The following is a 19932-nucleotide window of genomic DNA, read 5'->3' as shown; positions in this document are numbered from 1 at the left end:
ATAATGTTCAGTATCCTGACAAGAGCTTGGTGCATGCATTTGTCAAAAGTCACTGCATGGGGCACTTAAGACTTGCGCATTTCACTGTATGTAAATTTTACCTCCAAAAACAACAACAACAAAAAAAAAACAGTAAACAGGTATTGATCTCTAGGTAATGCTATGTGTGCTGAAGTGTTAAGGGGTGAACTGTGCTTGTATGTCTGCAACTTATTGATACTTTGAAATGGATCAGTTAAATAAGGATGACCATGCAATCAAGCAAGTGTAGCATAATGCTAATTGTAGAATATTGGTGATTGGTATATGCGTACAAATCTTTCAATTGATCTGTATGTTGCAAAGTTTTCATAATAAAATGTGGAAGGTAAATAAGAAAAAAAGTTGGTAGCATCTAACAGATAAAATTGTTACAGGAATATTTAAGAAGTTGGTTATAATCATTATCATTAATAAAACAATAAATGTATATTAATAAAAAATGAACAAAAAAGTTAGACCGTGTCCTTCAGACTTAATTTCAGTGCCCAGCTAGTGTGGCTCTTTTTCCCTTGGCTTACTGCTCTCCAGCATTTTCCTTTTGATCCTAGAATATGCCCAGTTGGTTCCTATCACAGGGAATTTGCACTTGCTATTCCTTTTACCTGTGGATGCTCTTCCTATCAACAACCTTCACACGGCTGAGTCCTTCTTGTCATTCAAGTCTCATTATCAACCATAGCCTCACTGAAATTCCCCACCCGTCACTCCCAAACACCCCCCTAATTGATATTCTTCACAGTTCTTGTCATTCTTGTGTGTTGTTTGTTGACCCTTATTATTGTATTCCTTACGAAACAGGAATCTTCAAGAAAGCATCGATGGGCTTAGCACACTGCAGGGTGCAGCAGCTTCCTAGATCTTTGTTGACTGGCAGAAATTCCTCTGGAAGTGGCTGTCACTACTTGCAGCACCCCCGATCCAAGAATCCTGTTCTTTTCTCTTCTTAGTATGACCTGCCATTTTGAAATTACCTCAAGTGACTTTCCCCTCCACCTTTACCCGAGCACGCGGGCGCGCGCGTGTGCACACCCCCACACACAAACACATAACTCACAGGAGCTCTTGGGCGCCAAATGCGCGCCCCCTGAGGGCAGGGATGCAGCCTGGTTTTGCTCACAGCTGTATTCTCAGTACCTGGCCCGGCGAGAGCTCACACCTTCCGTGACTGAGCGAGGCGCTTTGACCCCTCCAGTGGGGACTGGCTTTGCTCTGCGTCGCCCTCCGTTCTCATCCCTCCACCCATATTCCCGTCCTAAAGGCGCCCAAGGGGGAGGGGTCCTCTCCATTCCTTCGTTCCCTCCTTCGTGGGCTTGTTGGTTCATTCACTAGTTCATTCATTCATTCATTAGTACATTCATTCTACTCCTCCAGCCTCCACCCGAGCACCTGTCCCCACCGCGCAGCTCCCCTGGGGTCTGGCCTGACCCACCCACCCCAGGCTAGGCCACGCCCCCTTCCAGCCCCGCCCCCTCTCCGGGCCAATTGAGACCGGCGGGCCGGGCGGGGCCGGAGCCAGGGTGGGGCCTCGCTCTCCCACTACCCACGGCGGCGCCCGCGGCTCCGGAAACGCGCCGTGGAGCTGCTGGGCTCAGCCGGGTGCCGGCGGCTCCGTGGCGCTTCCTGCCACGCCGGGCCTGGGCCGCGCCAGCGCCGCTCCGCCAAGGACCGCGCGTTGGCCGCCGCCGGGCCGAGGTGAGCGTGCGGGCCACAAGAGGATGTGCGCGGAGCCCTGGAGGGTGTGCGGGGCCCGGGAGGGTGTGCGGGGCCGGGATGAGCGCGCGGGCCGCCAGAGGATGTGCTGGGAGTCGCGGATGAATGTGCGGGTCCCGGGTGATCGTTTGGGCCTCGGGAGGATGTGCAGGGGACGGCCCAGGAGAGTGTGCAGGACTGGGGTGAGTGTTCCAGAAAGTGTGCGGTGGGGGGGCAGGGGGCGGCCAAGCTTTGTTGGGGGGCGTCTCTGTTCCCGCGGGAAGCAGCTCGGACCTGGGGCCAGGTGGAGCGGGAGACGGGTCCGGGATGGTGGGTGCGAAGAGGCGGAAGGCCTTCCCGCGGCGGACAGGGGGCGACGGTTAGGGGCGGGAATCGCTGGACGTGCTGAGGCCTACGCTGCTTTTGGGGTGACGCTAAGGGATGGGAACCGGTCGCTATGGGAAGAGGGGACCCCCCCACCCCAAGCGCAGAGCAGGCCAAGTGGGAGGGGGCGTTGGGGGGTGTTAAAGGGCTTTTCCCCAGTCTGGGGGAGGGGCTGAACAGCAGTCAGAGACGCGGGGTAGGTGTACTGGGGACAGTACTGGGGACTTCCTGCTGGCGGAGTCTCTCCTTTCCTTTTGGGTGGGGGTCGAGCGTCAGCTTGTTGGGAAGGATGGGGGGCAGCCTAGAGCCCAAATGCTGTGAGGGAGGGGGAGGGGCAGCCCTTGCTGGGTGAAAACGAGCTCAAGGCCCTGGATCTGAACAGTGCTTATTCTGTCGCCCTTCTGGGGCCACCATCACCCGCTCCAGTGCCCCCCCAAACTCCTTTGCTGCCTCCTCTAGTCTATATTTGGGTGATTAACTACATGTCTTTTTCCATCCCCCCCCCCACACAGTCGCCTGCTGCCCGAAGCCCATGGTCCCTTTCAAACACCAACCTCGCCAGAATCCTGGCCCTCTTCCCGGAGGTCCCACCCTGTTCCAACTGACACCCTCCAGCCAACGTTGGCCCAGCTGGGGGCCACCAGCCCCCTTCAGTCTCCTTGGTCAGTGAAATATTTCCTCTTCAACCTCAGACCTGACATTTTTCTTTTACCAAAGGATTGCAGATGGGATTTGCTAGAACAGCACCCGCTCTGGGTACTAATGCTGCCTCACCCCATCCCCCATCCTCCCTCCTTCCCTGGGCCTTTGAGTAGAAGCAGCTTGCACAGTGCCTAACACAGTCCAATCCATTCCCCCCAAATGTCTTAGGATCTACATTTAGAATCCTATCGAACAGTGATTTTCAGCCTTCTTTGGGTGAGGAGACCCCTTAGAAAATCACTAGAAACTGTGAATTCTCTTCCCAGAAAGCTGACAGTTAGCACAGAGGGTGGGATCCCATTCAGGAGGCTCATGGGCCAGAGTCCTGTCTGATGAGCCCTGGAGGTGAGGAAGCCTCCAGATTCTAGACGGGCCCAGTGCTAACCAGGCACAGATCAGCATCCCAATTTCCTGAGTGCTGGTTGAAAATGCAGAGTTCTCATCCCCACCTACACCAGCTACTCTGTCCCTTGAGTTCTTAGCAAACCCCAGGCCAGGGTTCTAACCCACCCATCCAACCCTGGCCCTAACCTGCCTGGGCTCCCCAACTGCCCAGGGCCCCTTGGGATTTGCACAGCATTCCCCCACCCCCATTTAGAATCGTTCATATCCTGGGCAGTGTGACTTAAACGAAGCTATACTTAAAATGTATTTTGATTTTCAGTAAGAGAGCATGTGTCTTCTTGGGGAAATGGGAACATAAACCTTCCCTCAATTAAGTACAACAAGCACTACAAAATCCCCTTCTGGTCTACCTTCTGGCTTTTTATAGAAGGCAAAGAAAATGGAAACCTAAACAGAGAGAGACAGGTGCCCAGGCAGAGTGAGAGAGGAAAACAAGGAAGACGGAGACAGATGCCTCCCACCCACGCACACAGAAAAAGGCACACACAGACACAAACATCCCAAGAGAAACAGACTTTCCTGGTGAAACACCCTCTCTTTTGGCCCTTTAGGATTCACTTCTAGTAGCAGTGCACTTGCACAGTACAGGGTGGGCCCAAATGGGGCCTTTGCAGCCACATCCTGGCGGGACGGGTTGAGAGCTGCTGAAGGCTAAGCCCAGCTCCAGCCCAGGGGCTTGGCTCAGGATCCCAACCTTGCCTGACTCAGGTGGATTGGGGTCTCAACAGTGTGTTCAGTCTCACAGCCTGTCCTTTGGTTGAGCACTCATGACCCAAAAAAGACATGTTCCCGGAAGGAGTACCCAAATCTGCTTCTGTCCCCCCAAATTATTTCAGTCCAACAGGTGGGATCTTACCTGCCTGACTAATCGCTCAGAATTGTTCTGAGACACGATGCCATCCCTGCATCTCTCTTTGGGGCAAGTCTGGATATTTATAGACCATGTCTGCTGGCCTTAAAGCTGGCCATGCTGTTAGAAGACCCCATGGGGATGCAAGATGGTGAGAAGTATTATTTTTGATTCTGGAAGCACTTATATTTTTATATATGCCAGTGTCGTTGAACCATCTTTGCCCAGAGATAGTTCTCTCGATCTAAACAACACAACTCAAGGGAGGACAGATATCCAGTAAGGAGAATTTTGAATCTAGGTAATTAATAGGATGATTTAGGGTTAGGGTTAGGGTTAGGGGTGGGAGAGGGAGCTGAAGGCACCCATCTGAATTAGATGATCGAGAGTGCAGTCTCTCATGTGGCCTATAAAGATTCCCTCCAGGGCATTTTTGCTCTGGCCCAGAACTGAAATGAATACCATGAGCCACCTGTTGTCTTCTGGGGCCTGAGGACATTCTGTTTCAGGTCCTTATCTAGATGCTCCAGGGAGTCCAGGTGTTTCTGGCACCCCTTTGAAGTTTCTGGAAGCTGCCAGATTGATCTAGTTTGGGTGACCTTGCTCCCTCTCCCCTGCCCCCCCTGCCCAGGGAAGGATGGCACCTGCTGAAGAGGTTGCTTGGCTACTTGTGCCATGGAATTAGTCTAACACTGATCTTTTAGGCTCAGAAGTGAACTTTCCTAGTAGCCAGACATCCTAAGGAGGGGTCCCGAGCTCAAAGGTGACCAGAATACACCTAATTATTCACTATTTTTTGTGACAACTGTTGGCTTTTGTCTCCACTGGGTTCAACTGTTAACTTCTGTTCTTTCAGATCAAAGTGAAATGATTGTTTTGGTTCTCAGTGTTTCTGATTCAGTATGGAAAATTGGATTTAAATAAGCTGGTTAAAATTTACATTGCCATCTAAAGCACATTTCAGGAACATTTGTTCACTCACGTGAACTCCCATGTTTTAGGAAGCATGATTTTTCAGAAATGTGTCTGTGAAGCAGCTGCAGTGTCTGTGGTACTTGGCTAGGTCCAGAGTGGAATTCGCAGTCAACCTTGATAGGGCCTTCACTCTCTGGGAGAATATAGTCATTAGACTATATACTTCAGATCCCACTTAAAGAAGGAAGATAATATTTATATTAAGAGGCAAAGATTTGTTTTCCCATAGTCTTTCTACCAACTTCCTTTTCCTGGTTGGGTGAAGAAGTGCACTTACAAGATTTGGGGCATGCTTTTGCATGGTGAGTGAAAGTGCCTCACATTCAAGATCAGGATCACCCTCTGTATCCATCGGGTGCACTACAATGGTTTTCATATTGTGCCTGGAATGGCTTTGACCTTGATCTCCCAAGGTCCACTTTTGGAAGGCAGTAGACACCTGTATGTGTCACTTTTGTCACAGAGTGCAGTTTCTTTTCCAGATTAGTTCCACCATTTTAAAGTGGAGCAGTTGGGCAATCCGGCTTCTGAATTATCAGATTGTTTTCAGGATTGATGATGATTTTATTTTTAACTGCAGTGGAATTAATGTGTATTATCTTTTTTAATGATCTTCCTTTGCATCTCATAAAGCTTTTACCCGATATACCTTGTTCTTTGTGCAGAGTTTAGCTTCCTTTTGTGAAAGCAGGGCTCACTTTTTCCCTCCCATTTTTATGAGCACCTTCGAAATGTTCTCTGTGTGTCCATGGGTTCTGTCACTGTGGGTAGTGATCTGAAGTGCACTTAGGTTAAGTCCCCTGGGCAAGCCTGGTACAGGAAGGGCCAGTCCTGTTGCTACACAGGAATTAAAGGATAATTAACAATTCACTTGGGGGTTGTGGCTCCAGGACTTCAACAGTTAATCATGCCAATTAAGTGAAAACACTTTGGTGGGAACACTTCAGGAGGACCTGCTCAATTAAACATGGGTGGCTTGGAAAAACTGTGAGTGAGAGAGAATGACATGTGTATCTATTGCGCAGGGAAGGTCTGTGATGGCATGTTCATGGGAGGATTTAAAGCCAGTCCCCTAAACCCATACGCACCATTAGGCTTCAAGGACACTCAATGGCTGCATGGCCTTTGGATAAGGCCTGGTGTTAGATATTACCTGGTGGCATCTTACTTCTCTCTTTTCTGGTGTGGTTTGAAATGTCTCAAATCTTGGGAGCTAGACCTTAGGCAAGTTAGTTCACCTCTCAGATCTGTGTCTTCCTTCTCTGTAAAATGGAGGCGGGAATGACTATAGGTGGCGATATGTGAAGGGAGAAGCACAGTGCCAAACGCATAGTAGGTGCTCTGTTAATGGAAGTTTGATGCATTTAACACACCCCTCCGCCCACAATTTCTCACATGCCCACTGAGTGTTAGGAGCTGCTGCAGATGCTGGGGATTCGGGGGTGACCAAGAAAGAGAAGGGCCCTGTCCTGTCAGAGGTGACATTTCCCCCAGGGAGAATCAGGTAAAAACAAGCAATTTCGGAGGATACGTTTTAGGTAGTGAAAAGTGTTATAAGTAAACCGTGACGGGGCTGGAGAGTGAAGTCATTTGGAGGAGGTGACACTTGAGTGAGGCCCGAATTCTTCAAAGGAGCCACCTGAGGCAGGTTCAGAGGCCCTCAGGGGTATTGCCTTGGCGTGTTTATGACAGGTTGAAGGCCGAGGGTCTGGAAGGAATGACTGAGACATGGGGTGCAGGATATGGGTGTGGTGGGCTCAGCCAGGGACTTGGAGGGGGTTAAGGCCTTAGGTCTCCGGCCTGAGGGTGGTGAGACGAGGCTTGTAACAGACCATCTTCCTCAGGAGGCGAAGGTGCGATGCTCTCCTCTCCATTCCACTTGACAACAAAACCTCAATGTCAATTGGAAGTGAATTTTTTAGAATGAATTGTATAAGTAATCTACGACCAGTTCATTTTGTATTGGAAGCCAAAGTCAAACCAGACATCAAATGTATAACAGGAAGAATCCAACTGCTCCGAGGGTGCCCTGCCCAGGTGACAGTGGGATACAGAGGGCTTGGCTGCTGGGCACCTGGGGCTTCCCTCACACACTGGGGAGCACCTGTGCTGGCAGCAACTTAAAGATGGAAATAGAGCTTCCGTGGACACTGGGGCCAAAGAAGGCCTTCTGCTCACACCTGTCATGGTTCTGATAACTTGGGGGGGATGATCCCAGGAAGTGACAACCCCATGGACCTGCCTCTAAGCTTTCTAGGAGTGCCCACATATTCCTGCCAGCCCTGCTCTGCTGTGCCTGCCTTGCCTGTGTGGGCACCTCGGGATGTTGCCCAGCTTCAGGGGCAGTTCCCTGTTGTCTCCTTGGCATTAGCCCTGTCCTCTCGCATGCTGAGCATCTTTCTTATCCAAAGTCAACTGAAATCTTTTAAATTTGTTGTTCCTTTCTGATTACCAAAGAAATGCAGTTTGGTTACTAAAAATTCATTACAGAAACAGAAAGCAGAAGACCTTTCTAGACCTGGACTCTACCCCAGGGTGGTGCACATTGCAGTCTCGATGTGCTCATTCACTGTGAGTCACTCTCAGTTTATTCCTTTTTTCTCCTAAAACATAAATATATACCATTCTCTCCCCTTCCCCTACACTTTCTGGATTTTTTAATAAACAGTTACTGTCTGTCTATAATCTTCTTTGAAGGAGGATTCAAATTTTTGTAATCTGCTGTGTGTCATTCTGCATTGGCCACCTGTTGATTTTTTTTCATTTTCATTTATTTTTTAAATTTTTTCTGTTTTTTTTTCTTGTCTCTTACCACCGATTGATTTTATACTTAAGCTCTCCAGTTTTCTTCCTGCTCTGAGTTCTAGGATTCTTCAGAAAGTTCTCCCTCATGTTTTTATGATGTTGGGATTATTGAGACTCTTCCTGTTGGTTATAGTATATTGTTTTCCATCCTTTTACTTTTAACCTATCTCTGTCTTTACATTTAAACTCTTTATATTTAAAGTTTCTTGTTGACAGCATATAGTTGAGTCTCATTTAAAAAAAAATACAATCTGATGATCTCTGCCTATTAACTGGTGTGTTTAGTCCATTTATATTTAATTTAACTATCCATATGGTTGTGTTTAAATTTGCCTCTTGGTATTTATTTCCATTTGCCCCATACATTCTTTTTCCTCTGTATTTTTTACCTTTCTTCTTTTGGATTATTTTTTAGAACTGTATTTTATCTCCACTACTGGCATGCATCAGGGTCTTGGAGGGCTTTGTAAAGCACACAGTCGTACATTTTATTTCTACACATGTTATAAACCCTGCACTACCTTATTATTTTTGCTTTAAATGTTCAATTATCTCTTAAAGATTTAAAAATGAGAGAGGTAAAAGTGTTTATATTTCTGCACATATTTACATTCCTGATGTTCTTCATTCCTTTGTGATCCAAGTTTCCATCTGGTATCATTTCCCTTCACCTGAAGAACTTTCTTTAATATATCTTGTAGTACAGGTCTGCTGGTGACAGATTCTTTCAGCTTTTCTCTGTCTAAAAAAGTTTTTATTTTGCCTTTATTTTTGAAGGATACTTTCCCTGAATATAGAAGTCTCAGTTGACATGTTTTTTTTTTTTTCCTTTAGCACTTTAAAAATGTCATTCACTTGTTTTCTGGCTTGCACATTTTCTGATAAGAAGTTAGCAGCCATTCTTATCTTTGCTCCTCTGTATACAACATCTTTTTTCCCTCTGGCTGCTTTAAGATTTTCTCTTTATCACTAGTTTTCAGCAATATGATTATGATGTGTCTTAGTGTACATGTGTGGGGTTGTTGGGGGTTTTTTTCGTTTTGTTTTTTGTTTGTTTGTTTAGACTTGCTAGGGGGTAATTGGGCTTCTTGGATCTAGGTTTCATCAAATTTAGAAAACAATACACTTTAACCATTATTTCTTCAATTATACTTTCATCTCCCTCCTCCTTTTCCTCATCTTCTCAGATTGCAGTTACATATGTATTAGACCACTTTCTGTTATCCTCAAGTCACTGAGACTCTGTTTTTTAAATATGTTTTTCATTCTGATCTAAATTTGGGATAATTTCTATTGCTATGTCTTCAAATTTTCTAATTTTGTGAGGGGGAGAGGGCTGTGTCTAATCTGCTGTTAATCACATCCAATGAAATTCTCATTTTAAATATTACAGTTTTCACCTCAATAAGTCCCATTTGGTTCTTGTTATATCATCCATTTCTTTCATTATGTTCCTGTTTTTCTTTAAATAGTTATACATTGTTAAACTAGCTGTTATCCTTGTCTGTGAGTTCTGTCATGTCAGTGATCATTTCTGAGTGTTTCTATTGACATTATTTTCCTTTCCATGAGTCACATTTTCCTGCTTCTTGGCATTTACTTAATTTTTTATTGGATGTTGAACATTGTAGAGATTATGTTGTTGAGTGTCTGGATTTTGTTGTTTCACTGTGAAAATTGTTGGACTTTGTTTTGGGAGGTAGTTATTTGTGGAATAGTTGCATCCCTTCAAGGCCTAATTTCAAGTTTTTCTAGAGCAGATCCAGGGTAGCTGTGGCTCCAGGGATAGATCAGTCCTACTACTAAGGTATGGCCCCTCTGATTCTCTACTGACTACCCCACGTGATCACTGAGGACTCCCTGCTCTGGTTGGTTAGACCCTGAACATCTCCCTACCTTTGTGTGTCCTAGGAATTGTTGAACTTACAGCTTCCTGGTCATTCTTTTCCTAGTCTTTGGGAGTTTCACTCTATGCATGCATGGCTTAGTAGTTAAGAAAGACTAAAGGGGAGCCTCGTACAGATTTTTTGGAGCTCTTTTCTGTATAGCTCCCTCCTTTCTGGAACTCTGTTCTGCCTCAGCTTCCCTGAACGCTGGTCTGCCTCAGCTTCCCTGAACGCTGGCCACCAAGCTCTGTTTGGGTCCCCCTTCCCTATACTCTCAATCTGGAAATTGCTTCCAGGAAGAGATCTGGGACCCTGATAAAGCTCACCTCATTTGTTCTCTTCTCTCAAGGATCATGATCCTGTGCTGCCTGCTGTCCAATATCTAAACACTGTTGTTTCACATCTATTTTGTCCAGTTTTCTACTTATTTATGGCACGACATTAAATCTGTTCCTTGTTACTCCATCAAAGTGGAAGTCTCTGTCTAACCCTTTTAATATAACATCTAATTTTACGTAAAAGTATTTCTGGAGTATCTGGGTTCTGTACTCCTTGAGCTAGTGTAAAAATGCTTCCTTTTCATGTAACTGTGAACTGAGTTGACCTGACATCAGAATAGAAACTGTGTTCCTGTTTCTGTGAACTCACTGAAGTGGGAGGCCTGGGATGCATGCACACCTGTGGTGGGATCCGAAAGACAAAAGGCAACTGATACATGTGGTTCAGATCCTTTATTTAGCAACTTAGTCTTTGAAGATCTTTTTTTTTTTTTTTTTGGAGGTGTCTTTTTCCAGGTATTTTGTTCAACTTTTCATTTTGTCAAATATATCACAGAAACATTGTTGTCTGCAAGCCGTCACCTGGTGAATTGTTTCGGTGGGGTGGAGTGTGGCCTTTAGAGGGCCTTACTGCTAGTCAGGAAGCCCTGGCTCCTGCTCTGTTATGTGTCTTCCCTCCAGTAGCCCAGTCTGGTTTTTTTGTTGCCCCTACAAAGTTGAGAAGGATCTCTCACTTCCTAGTTATTTCTTCTGATGTTCTTTTGGGGATGCTTCCTTCCTGTGCAGTGTGAGCATTGAACTCTACAAGGCCTACTGCTATGAGGCCTGTGGCCGACCTGTCTCTGAGAGCCAGTCTCCCTGCCACTGGCTGTTGGTCTGAGTTTGTCTTCTGCCTGTGCCTGGGCTAACATTCATTTGTCTTGTCTGGGTTCCCTCTGGCCTGCCTGTATCAATTCTCTGCCAGCCCACTTTCCCCACTGTTTGGGATGCATTTTGTTAGGTATATCCGTGCTCTGGCTTGTCATTCAGCCTCTGTGCGAGAGAAGACTCAAGAAAATTTAAAACAGGGGAAAAGGAAATCACCAGTCTCATCCCACGGGACCCAGAGGCAGGGCTGCTGTCACTCACGGCTCTTTTCACTTTCCTTAGCTCTGCCTGCCCCACAGGGTCTTGCCCTTCCCCAAGATGGATTCCTGGGAAACCAAGTCCTGGCAGGCCCCCTTGGGGTGCTGGAGGCCCAGGTGAGCTGTGCTTCCTTCAGTCTGGCTTGGGAATCTGTCACTGCTCCCTGATTCTGGCCTTGGACTCTGCCTTTTGCCCCAGCATGACACACAGCAGGGCCTGAACCCCAGCTGCTGCCTTCCCTCCCTCTCTCTGCTTCTCTCCCCGGAGTCTGCCAAGGAATGGTTGCCTGCTGGGCTTGTAATTCCCATCGTACTGATGGGGGAGCTGCATTTCAGTCCAGGAAATGATTGAACTGAAGTCCCTTGGGAGGACAGTGGGAGCCAGGGCCACGGCCCAGGTCTCTTGGCACGTGGTCAGATTCTCTTTCTAGCACTTCTTGAGGCTTGTAGTTATATTTCCATGTTAGCAATGCACGCTCACTTCAGACTCTCACCTCTCATCCTTGGGGTTAGTGGCACTGCCCTTGCCTCATTCTAGAGTGGATGGAAGGACAGATTATCCCTGGGAATTCTTTCAGGATCCGGTGACGTTTGATGACGTGGCACAATACCTCCTCAAAGGGAGTGGCTGAGGCTGGATCCTGAGCAGAGGACACCGGCATATTGAAGGAATGTGACCTCTGTGGGTAAGGATGCCCCCAGCCCTTCCACAGGCTTTGCCACCAGCTTCATGGTCCTACAAAGCTGGGAGTAGGATAAGGGGCACCTGGCATAGCGTTACACAAGCTCACCTTCCAGGGGCTTATGCTCCCTGGGAATGGGCTGTGAGGAAATACAGAGGGTCTGCTACACCCGACATCTCAAAGTAGCAGGTGTCCCTCCCAACTCCTAATGGCATGGAAAGAAGCCCCCTCAGTCTTTCACTGGGAAAGAAATTAGAACAAACTAGCCACTATAATTAAATACTTTTTTAACATCTTTATTGGAGTATAATTGCTTTACAATGGTGTGTTAGTTTCTGCTGTATAACAAAGTGAATCACTTATACATATACATATATCCCCACATCTCTTCCCTCTTGCGTCTCCCTCCCTCCCACCCTTCCTATGCCACCTAGTTAAATACTTTTTTAACCCACAAATTATATAAATTTCATGGCAACTTTACTGTAGTTTACTGTTGAGAGACGTTGACGTAGCAAGCTCCTTTGCACCATCAGGGGCTGCACGTGGTGAGGTGGGGAGGCTTCTTCGGAGGAGAGACTGCCAGGGGTCAGCTTTGACAGTTATGGAAGAACCCCAAGTTCAATGTGCAGACCTGGAGGAGGGAGGATGGGGGAAAGGGAGGATCAGCTCCTCAGGAAGACAAACTGGTACTCCACCCAGATGGGCCCAGAGCCTGCTTCATCCACAGCCCCTGGAAGGAGCTGACTGTTGGGAAAGGCATTTTAAATGGATGAATGACTTGACTAAGGGAACAGCCAACCCAGACTTTGGGGATTGAAAGGCTTTCCCCTTCAAAGGCCCTGAACCATTCCTACGCCATCCTGATGTCATCTCTGGATGCTGCCATAGCTTGTTTCCTTTTCCGCAAGCAGGAGTTCCTGTTTTGAATCCTGACTTGGTCTCTCACCTGGTGCAAGTCAGACCCATCCCCTCACGTGGACTGAGCTGAGCATTCAGGTGAGTAAAAAAGAAACCTGAAGGAATGCCAGGGCATCGTTGGGGAGGCCCAGGTGAGCCTTTGGGATGGGAGTGGTGTGCCTGCCCCTCAATCACCTTGACAGGGAGCATCCAGCAATCAGGCCCTTATGCCCCTTCCATCTACCGCGCTTGTTTCCAGCTGGGTGGGGAACCACCATCCTGCCCCGGTGGCCTCCAGGCCCGGTGCTTGGCAGCGGTCTAAGGAGGAAAGTGATTGTTGACGAAGGAGAGTAACCTCCTTCTTTCTGCCTCGGCTGACTGCAGTGTCTTGTGGTTTTCATTTCAGAAAGCACCTGGGTGACCCAACCACCAAGGATGGGTGAAGTCGCCCAGTCACAGGAGATGGCGTCCACGAGCTCCCCGACGGCCAGTGAGCACAGCCCTAAGGTCAAACAGAACAGGGACTCTGAGGGGAGGGGAGGGAGCCCCCAGAATCTACCTGTAGAACATCATTTTGCATGTAAAGAGTGTGGGGATGCCTTTCGGCTTAAGGTCCTCCTCGTGCAGCACCAGCGAATTCACAGTGAGGAAAAGGGCTGGGAGTGCGGCGATTGCGGGCAGGTCTTTCGGGGGGCGTCTGAGTTCAACGAGCACCGGAAGAGTCATGTGGCGGCAGAGCCCCGGCCGGGCCCCAGCCGGGCCCTTGATGAGGCCATGGAGAAGAGAGAGCAAATGGAGAGGGAGGCAAAGCCCTTCGAGTGTGAAGAATGTGGGAAAAGGTTCAAGAAGAACGCAGGCCTCAGTCAGCATCTGCGCGTCCACAGCCGAGAGAAGCCCTTTGACTGCGAGGAATGCGGGCGCTCCTTCAAGGTCAACACCCACCTCTTCCGCCACCAGAAGCTGCACACTTCGGAGAAGCCCTTTGCCTGCAAGACGTGTAGCAGGGATTTCCTGGATCGCCAGGAGTTTCTCAAGCACCAGCGGATGCACACGGGCCACCTGCCCTTCGACTGCGACGACTGCGGCAAGTCCTTCCGAGGGGTCAACGGCCTGGCCGAGCACCAGCGCATCCACAGCGGGGCCAAGCCCTACGGCTGCCCTCACTGTGGCAAGCTCTTCCGGAGGAGCTCAGAGCTCACCAAGCATCGGCGGATCCACACGGGCGAGAAGCCGTACGAGTGCAGCCAGTGCGGGAAGGCCTTCCGACAGAGCTCCAGCCTCCTGGAGCACCAGCGCATCCACACCGGCGAGCGGCCCTACGCGTGTGGCGACTGCGGCAAGGCCTTCCGGGGGCCCTCCGACCTGATCAAACACCGGCGCATCCACAGCGGACTGAAACCCTACGAGTGCGACAAATGCGGGAAGGCCTTCCGCCGGAGCTCCGGCCTGAGTCGCCATCGGAGGACCCACAGCGGAGCAAGACGCTGCGAGTGCAGCGAGTGTGGCCGCGTGTTCAAGAGGCGGTCGGCGCTGCAGAAGCATCAACCGACCCACCGCGAGTAGGGAAGGCCCGCGGCCCCGTGGCCGGCAGCGGATTCCCTCGGGGCCCGGGGCCCTAGAGGGGGAGGGCAGAGTCAAAGGAGATGAACAGTTTTGTAGCGCTTATATATTTTCTCTTCAGAGAGGTTGAAACCAATTTATACTGCCACCAGCAATTTATAAGTGTTTGTGTTTCCCATCTTGCCTATCGAGAGTAGCTTCTACCATTTTGATTGAGTTTTGGCTGGTTCAACTGGAATCGAGTACCTTCAAGGTATTTAAATGCACAGGCCTTGAATTGGAGAACAAGAGAAGAGAAACCCAGATGTGGGGGTGGAGCTCGGGATGCTTGGTCCTCTCCTGCAAGCTCCCCCTTCAAGGAAACTGAGACCCAGAGCTATTCAATGATGGTGTCCGTAGAATGTTACCCCGACTTTCCCCAACAGAAGATCGATAGCCCCAAACTTTTTTGGCCTACTTGAATTTATAAATTTTTAGGGTTGTAAATAGAATAATCAAATGTCTTATAATATTTAATTTATTAATTTAGTTCTACATACATATTGTAAATCACGTATTATATAGAATAATATATTAATTTAGAGAAGATTCCTTTTTGCCCTAGCTCCACTCCATGAGATCATTTTATCCTAATTCCTCATATGCATTTCTAACCTCACCATCTTCACCAACCTCAGAGGCCCTTTGGAGTCATCATTTTCAAAGCACACACCCAATGACTTCCATCCATCCTAGCTATGTGCCACATAGCACTGTGACAATCCCTGCACAAGGGTCTCACTAGAAATCGCCTCCCAAGCCATAAGTACAGGTTCATGTAACATTAGAATGATTGTTGTCATTTTTAAATTTATTCTGTAGCTGTACAATGCAACCACTTAAGGTTTTTCTTTTTTTAAATGACCTTTAAAAGGCTTTTTTAAAGCATCGAACACTTGTCATTGTGAGGTCGTACTCTTAAGAAGAAGTACTAAATCTGAGTTAAATTTCTTTTGTGTCCTTTTTTCTTAAACCAATTCAATCTGGTGACTCCCAGTCATATCCAAAGCTAGCATCGAATGGGATTTGTTTCAGGCTAATGGGTCTTGTCCTCAAACAGCACTGTTTTGTTCAAAATCAAGTAGTTGAGAGAGCATCCCCGTAATAACAGGGACGTCGCAAGGACTCAAGTGTAAGGTGACGCCTCCTTTTCGGGAACGATAGCCTCTCATATGGGACCTAGATGGTACTTCTCCAATCCTCCGTTTCCACCTCTGTAAAATGAGGATGATCACAGGACTACCTCCTAAGGTTATCGCAATGACTGCGATGCTGTGCCTGGCACGGAGGTACACACTCAGTGAAGTCATCTGCCATCATCACCATGGTTATTGCTGTTGTTCTATGACTCATTAGTACCCAAACTGAGGATGGACCCAGGCCTCCTGACTCCTAGTCTCATCTTCTTTCTCTCACGTGATGACTTAAAATACTGTTTCCGTTTTCTTGCATGCAGAGTACGTTCATCTCCTTTGACCAGTTACCAAGTTACCTTTGGATATATTGACTTTATACAGCAGCTCTTTCTGTATCGATTGTGATGATCTCTTTTCCAGTTTTTTTGCTTTGCTCTTTGTAGCAGTTATATTACATTTTTGTTGTGTAAGCTTTTGATTTTTACGTATCCAAACATTCATTGTTGTCAGTTAAGTCTTAACTTCCATTGCTTCAGTAGTTAGAGATGATGACGTTTTCTTCTAGAATTTGAATTACAAATGAAAAGTTGAAAACCCTGCCCCACCAGAAGGTGGATGCTCCAGGTGGGCAGGCTGGATGGAAATGGGCCGGAGACACAGGCTCACTCCTCATCCAAGATGCAGACTCTGCATGTCTGTGGGCGGTACTTGACTATCCAACCTGGCCACTCAGGCACTCAAGAGGAATTTCCATCTCGGATTGGCCAGCACACTCTGACTGTTCCTCAGTATAGCCCTAACCTTCAGCAGCAGGGCTGGGCCTCACCTAGATCAATGGGGTGGTCCGAACTTGGTCTTGGCAACAGCTGGCCAACCTTCCAGCTCCTGGGAGCCTTGGCCATGCTCAGCGTGGATTCAGTGCCTGAGCAGCAGATCCACCCAAGAGACATCTAAAACACAAGAAAACTTACCCGACTGACACTGTCACATGGATGGCATCCTCCTAGCGAGTGATTCTGGAACTAGAAAGAGGTCGGTTTGGTGGCTTCTGCTTTTTGCAACTAGGGGAAATTCACCCATGTGTTCTGACGTCACCTCCTGCAGCCACACCTAAGAGGGGCGACAGAGCAAAGGCTCGGAGATGAACCGTGCCCCACTGATGGCCACACCAGGCCTGGGCTGTGACTTGTAACAGCCTTGCCCAGGAGGGGCAGCACAACAAGGGTTTGGAGGGCAACGATGCCCTTCTGACGACGGCCCATGTGGCATAAAAGTAGAAGTTGGTCATCCTGGGGCTGGCCTGTCACTTTCAGCAGCAAGGGCTGGCCAGGAACCTGGCTCCTCCAGTGGCCTGCAGAGCCCACAGATAGAAGCTGGCCTCACCAGGGCTGTAGTGTGACTTCCCAGCAGCTGTGCCTGGGGTAGAGGCTAGGAAGCAGGGTCCCACAGTGACCCTTGTGACCTTAGCCAGAAGGTACTCTGGAATGGCCCCTAGGCCACGCCAGTGGCTCTCTGTGATGTCTCCATCCTGACCCCTGGGCTGGAGAGAAGCTCACAGCACTTGTTGCATAGTGATTCTTTCTGCTCTGGGGGCCTCAGTTCTTGCAGTAGTTGTGAATCTGTGTGTGAAATCACTACTTCCTTCTCTCATGAGTTTTCTCTTTTCAAGCTGTTATGACGTATTTGCTACAACTGTTATTTGGTAAGGAATGTTGGCGTCCACGGCGGGGCAAGTCTGGCACCTTAACCTGGAAGTACCTTGCCATGTCTTGCCCGGGTTTTATGAAGGATCCAGATGGAGTATTAACTCAGAACTTAGTGTCGCCGTCACCGCTGCACTTGTCCGCAGCCAGGGCACGGCATCTTGGCATCCCGTCATGCCCTTCTTTCCTTTGTTCCATTCTTGGTTCTATGATTTTCTCTCGAACAAACCGTCTGCCAGAGTGAACACGTCTTTTCCGTCACTCTGTTTGCAGGTGAAGTCCGTGCTCTCTCTGTGGCTTTAATGTGTGTCCTGTAGTTGCACCGAGTTCAAGTGTTTGCCTCTGGTCCCTGGGGGGTGGATTTCCTTGGACTCTCTAGGTCTACTGCTACGTCAGATGCAAAACGTGATGAGACTTGCTGTCGTGTGTGCTTGTCTATGCATTTGTGTATCTACCTCATTTCATTTTTCTTTCTAATCACACATATTCCTTTTGCAAGGCAAATGGAGAGCAGGTGGGTTATATAGAATGCTGGCTCTCCTTCGAAATAGGCCCTTTTCTTATATTCTGAAAGAAACCCTCCATTGCTTTTATTAAAGTTTTGAATACTTGCTGAAATTTTCAAAAGAAAGTAACTGTTTACCACTTTTGCTGCTTAATAAGATTAACTGTGTGGATTAGTTGTGTCATACCCATTACTTGTGTCATTCCAGACTGAGCCCCACCCGGTTACGGTGGGCGTCTGTCTCTCTTGCACGGGGTTGCATTCCACGTGCCTGGGGCTCCAGCCCCATTGTGTGCCATGTGGCCCCCACCCTGTCTAGGCCACATTAATTCAACCAGAACTGAGCACCTGACTCAAAGGCAGCAACCGGTCCACAGCGCTGGAGACACGGACCAGACCTTTCGGGTTCTCCAACTGTGAAGTACAAACAAGGAAACTGAGAGAGAAGTTTCTAGTTGGTGCTGGAAGAAAGAGGGAGCCACCTGGGATTTAGAGGAGTTGCCCCCATGGGCAGCACCAGCTTGAAGATCTATGGGCTCCGGCTGGGCACCCCCAGAGCAGCCTCAACCCCAGCACCGCAAGGGAGGCCTGACTGGGTTACCTTCTGGGATCTCTGGCAACTGCCCTCACTGGTCCACTTGTGTCCCTGCCATAGACCCCTTGACCTAAGCCAGCTTGAGTGGGTCTCTGCTTTTTGCAGTCTGTCAAGAGCAGTTGCATTGTCCCATTTGGCTGCTTCCTGAGAAGAATAACACGGCTCGCTTTCCTCATGTCCTACCTGGCCCTCGTTCCTGGCCCAAGGCCCACCTGACTGTCGTAAACACCTGTTTTAAATGTGATACTGTATTCTGTTTGCTAGGGTGGGTGCAAATCTATGCCTCCTAGTCTCAGTGAGTTTGACCAATGCTTTTCTGTCTGGGCACTGTTCCTGTACTGACCCCATGTTTGCCCCAGGAAATGAGTTTAAGTCACCGCCCACCCTGTTCTTTATTTTGGAAGTGTCTCGCTACTTGTAGCAAATCCGTCAGATTGGGGAATTGATAACTTCTGTATGACTAGAATACTTACGTTGTGTAGTTCTCATTGCATCAGTTGGGTGTTTATTTTCAAAAGTAGAAATGGTCTCTTTAAACAAAAATGGCCTTCAGCATTACTTGCAGATCTGAGAACAGCAATGTCCTGCCCCAGTTTGTATTTTGGTTGTTGGCACTATTTTCTCATTCCTCCCCAGTCTCCTTAACTTGTCTGTTTTATGGCACTTACTATAATCAGCTTTGCACTAGAGCTTCTCCCTCCCCACCCATTCCCCACCCATTAGATTGTGAGCTCTTAGAAGACAGGGGTGACCCTTCATGTCTGATTCCCCTTCCAGATCTAGCACAGTGCCTTGCATCGAGTAGATTTCAATAAATATATGTTCAATGGCATTGGTCTTCCTTGACTTATTTTGTCAAAGCTTGGTTTATCAGTTCTTCCCTTCCTCTTTTCTCCACACTCTGGAGTTACACCCCTGTCTTGCCCCCCCCCCGCCCCCTCCCCGCCCCTGCAACTGCCTGCTGGATGCCTAGAGGGGAAAGGAGGTGCCTTGAGAGAGAGGGCTGGTTTTCCTGGAAGTTTAAGCTGTCCCTTGGCAGAAGGGGCCTGTCATTCAGCCAGTTGTCTGCCTCCACTCCAGCTGGAGCTCTCCCCTGGGTCTGAATTCCAAGTGGAAGCAGAAGACCGGCTTGACCCTGAGCTTCTCCCCTAGGAATCAGGAATGGGGTGACAGAAGTGGCTTCTGGGACTTGAGAATTAGCCAGCCTCTCTGGGCTGCGTGGGAGTGGGGAGGTCAGTCTTCTTGGTGGCCAGTGGCTGGCCTTCTCTCTAGTGTCCATAGCCTCAGAAAAGGCAGGTGACAAGGACAGGCTGCTGGCTTCCTGACCCTCCCAAATGCAAACAAACAGAGATCGGCCATGGAGTCAGCTGCCCCATCCTGGAAGGCCAAGTGTAAAGTGGGCTCCAGGAAGTGCTTAGGTTGGGCCCTTCTGGGCCACGATGTGCTCCAACAAGAGGAAGCCACATTTTGGAAAGGCGCATGACTCCACCCACCAACCCAGTCTCCCTGGAGGCGCCCAGGCAAGGCCTATGTCATCTTTCCCCCATGGTCCTATCCTCATCACGCTGTCAATTATTCTTCTACCCAAATGCAGCTTCTAAGCAGGTGGTGTGATACCACCCTGCCCCACCCGCAGCCCAGCCTTCTCTGCTTGCAAGCCAGTTGTTTGGA

At 48.6% G+C, this 19932-nt stretch overlaps 1 protein-coding gene across 6 annotated transcripts; it reads left to right on the top strand.

Moving 5' to 3' along the window:
* Nucleotides 1–1624: 1624 nt before the first annotated feature.
* On the top strand, nt 1625–19086 carry ZNF275 (zinc finger protein 275). Of its 6 annotated transcripts, XM_060087487.1 has the most exons (7): nt 1625–1734; nt 2628–2777; nt 7538–7618; nt 11166–11257; nt 11719–11826; nt 12738–12822; nt 13130–19086. In XM_060087487.1, exon 7 carries the CDS (start codon nt 13159–13161, stop codon nt 14284–14286), a length of 1128 nt encoding a protein of 375 aa, XP_059943470.1. In that variant the 5' UTR covers nt 1625–1734; nt 2628–2777; nt 7538–7618; nt 11166–11257; nt 11719–11826; nt 12738–12822; nt 13130–13158; the 3' UTR covers nt 14287–19086. The 6 variants fall into 6 exon arrangements, with proteins under 6 accessions (XP_059943470.1, XP_059943469.1, XP_059943471.1 ...); XM_060087486.1 differs by lacking the exon at nt 7538–7618; XM_060087488.1 differs by lacking the exons at nt 2628–2777; nt 7538–7618.
* The last annotated feature ends 846 nt before the right edge of the window (nt 19087–19932 follow it).

Source organism: Mesoplodon densirostris, chromosome X, assembly GCF_025265405.1.
Source record: "Mesoplodon densirostris isolate mMesDen1 chromosome X, mMesDen1 primary haplotype, whole genome shotgun sequence".
Lineage (NCBI taxonomy): Eukaryota > Metazoa > Chordata > Mammalia > Artiodactyla > Ziphiidae > Mesoplodon > Mesoplodon densirostris.
The sequence above is the reverse complement of the archived record's forward strand: the minus strand, read 5'-3'. Positions and strand labels throughout refer to the sequence as shown.

Coding starts and splice junctions, on each gene's coding strand:
- ZNF275 (XM_060087491.1), top strand. CDS start 13,159: ATGGGTGAAGTCGCCCAGTCACAGGAGATGGCGTCCACGAGCTCCCCG.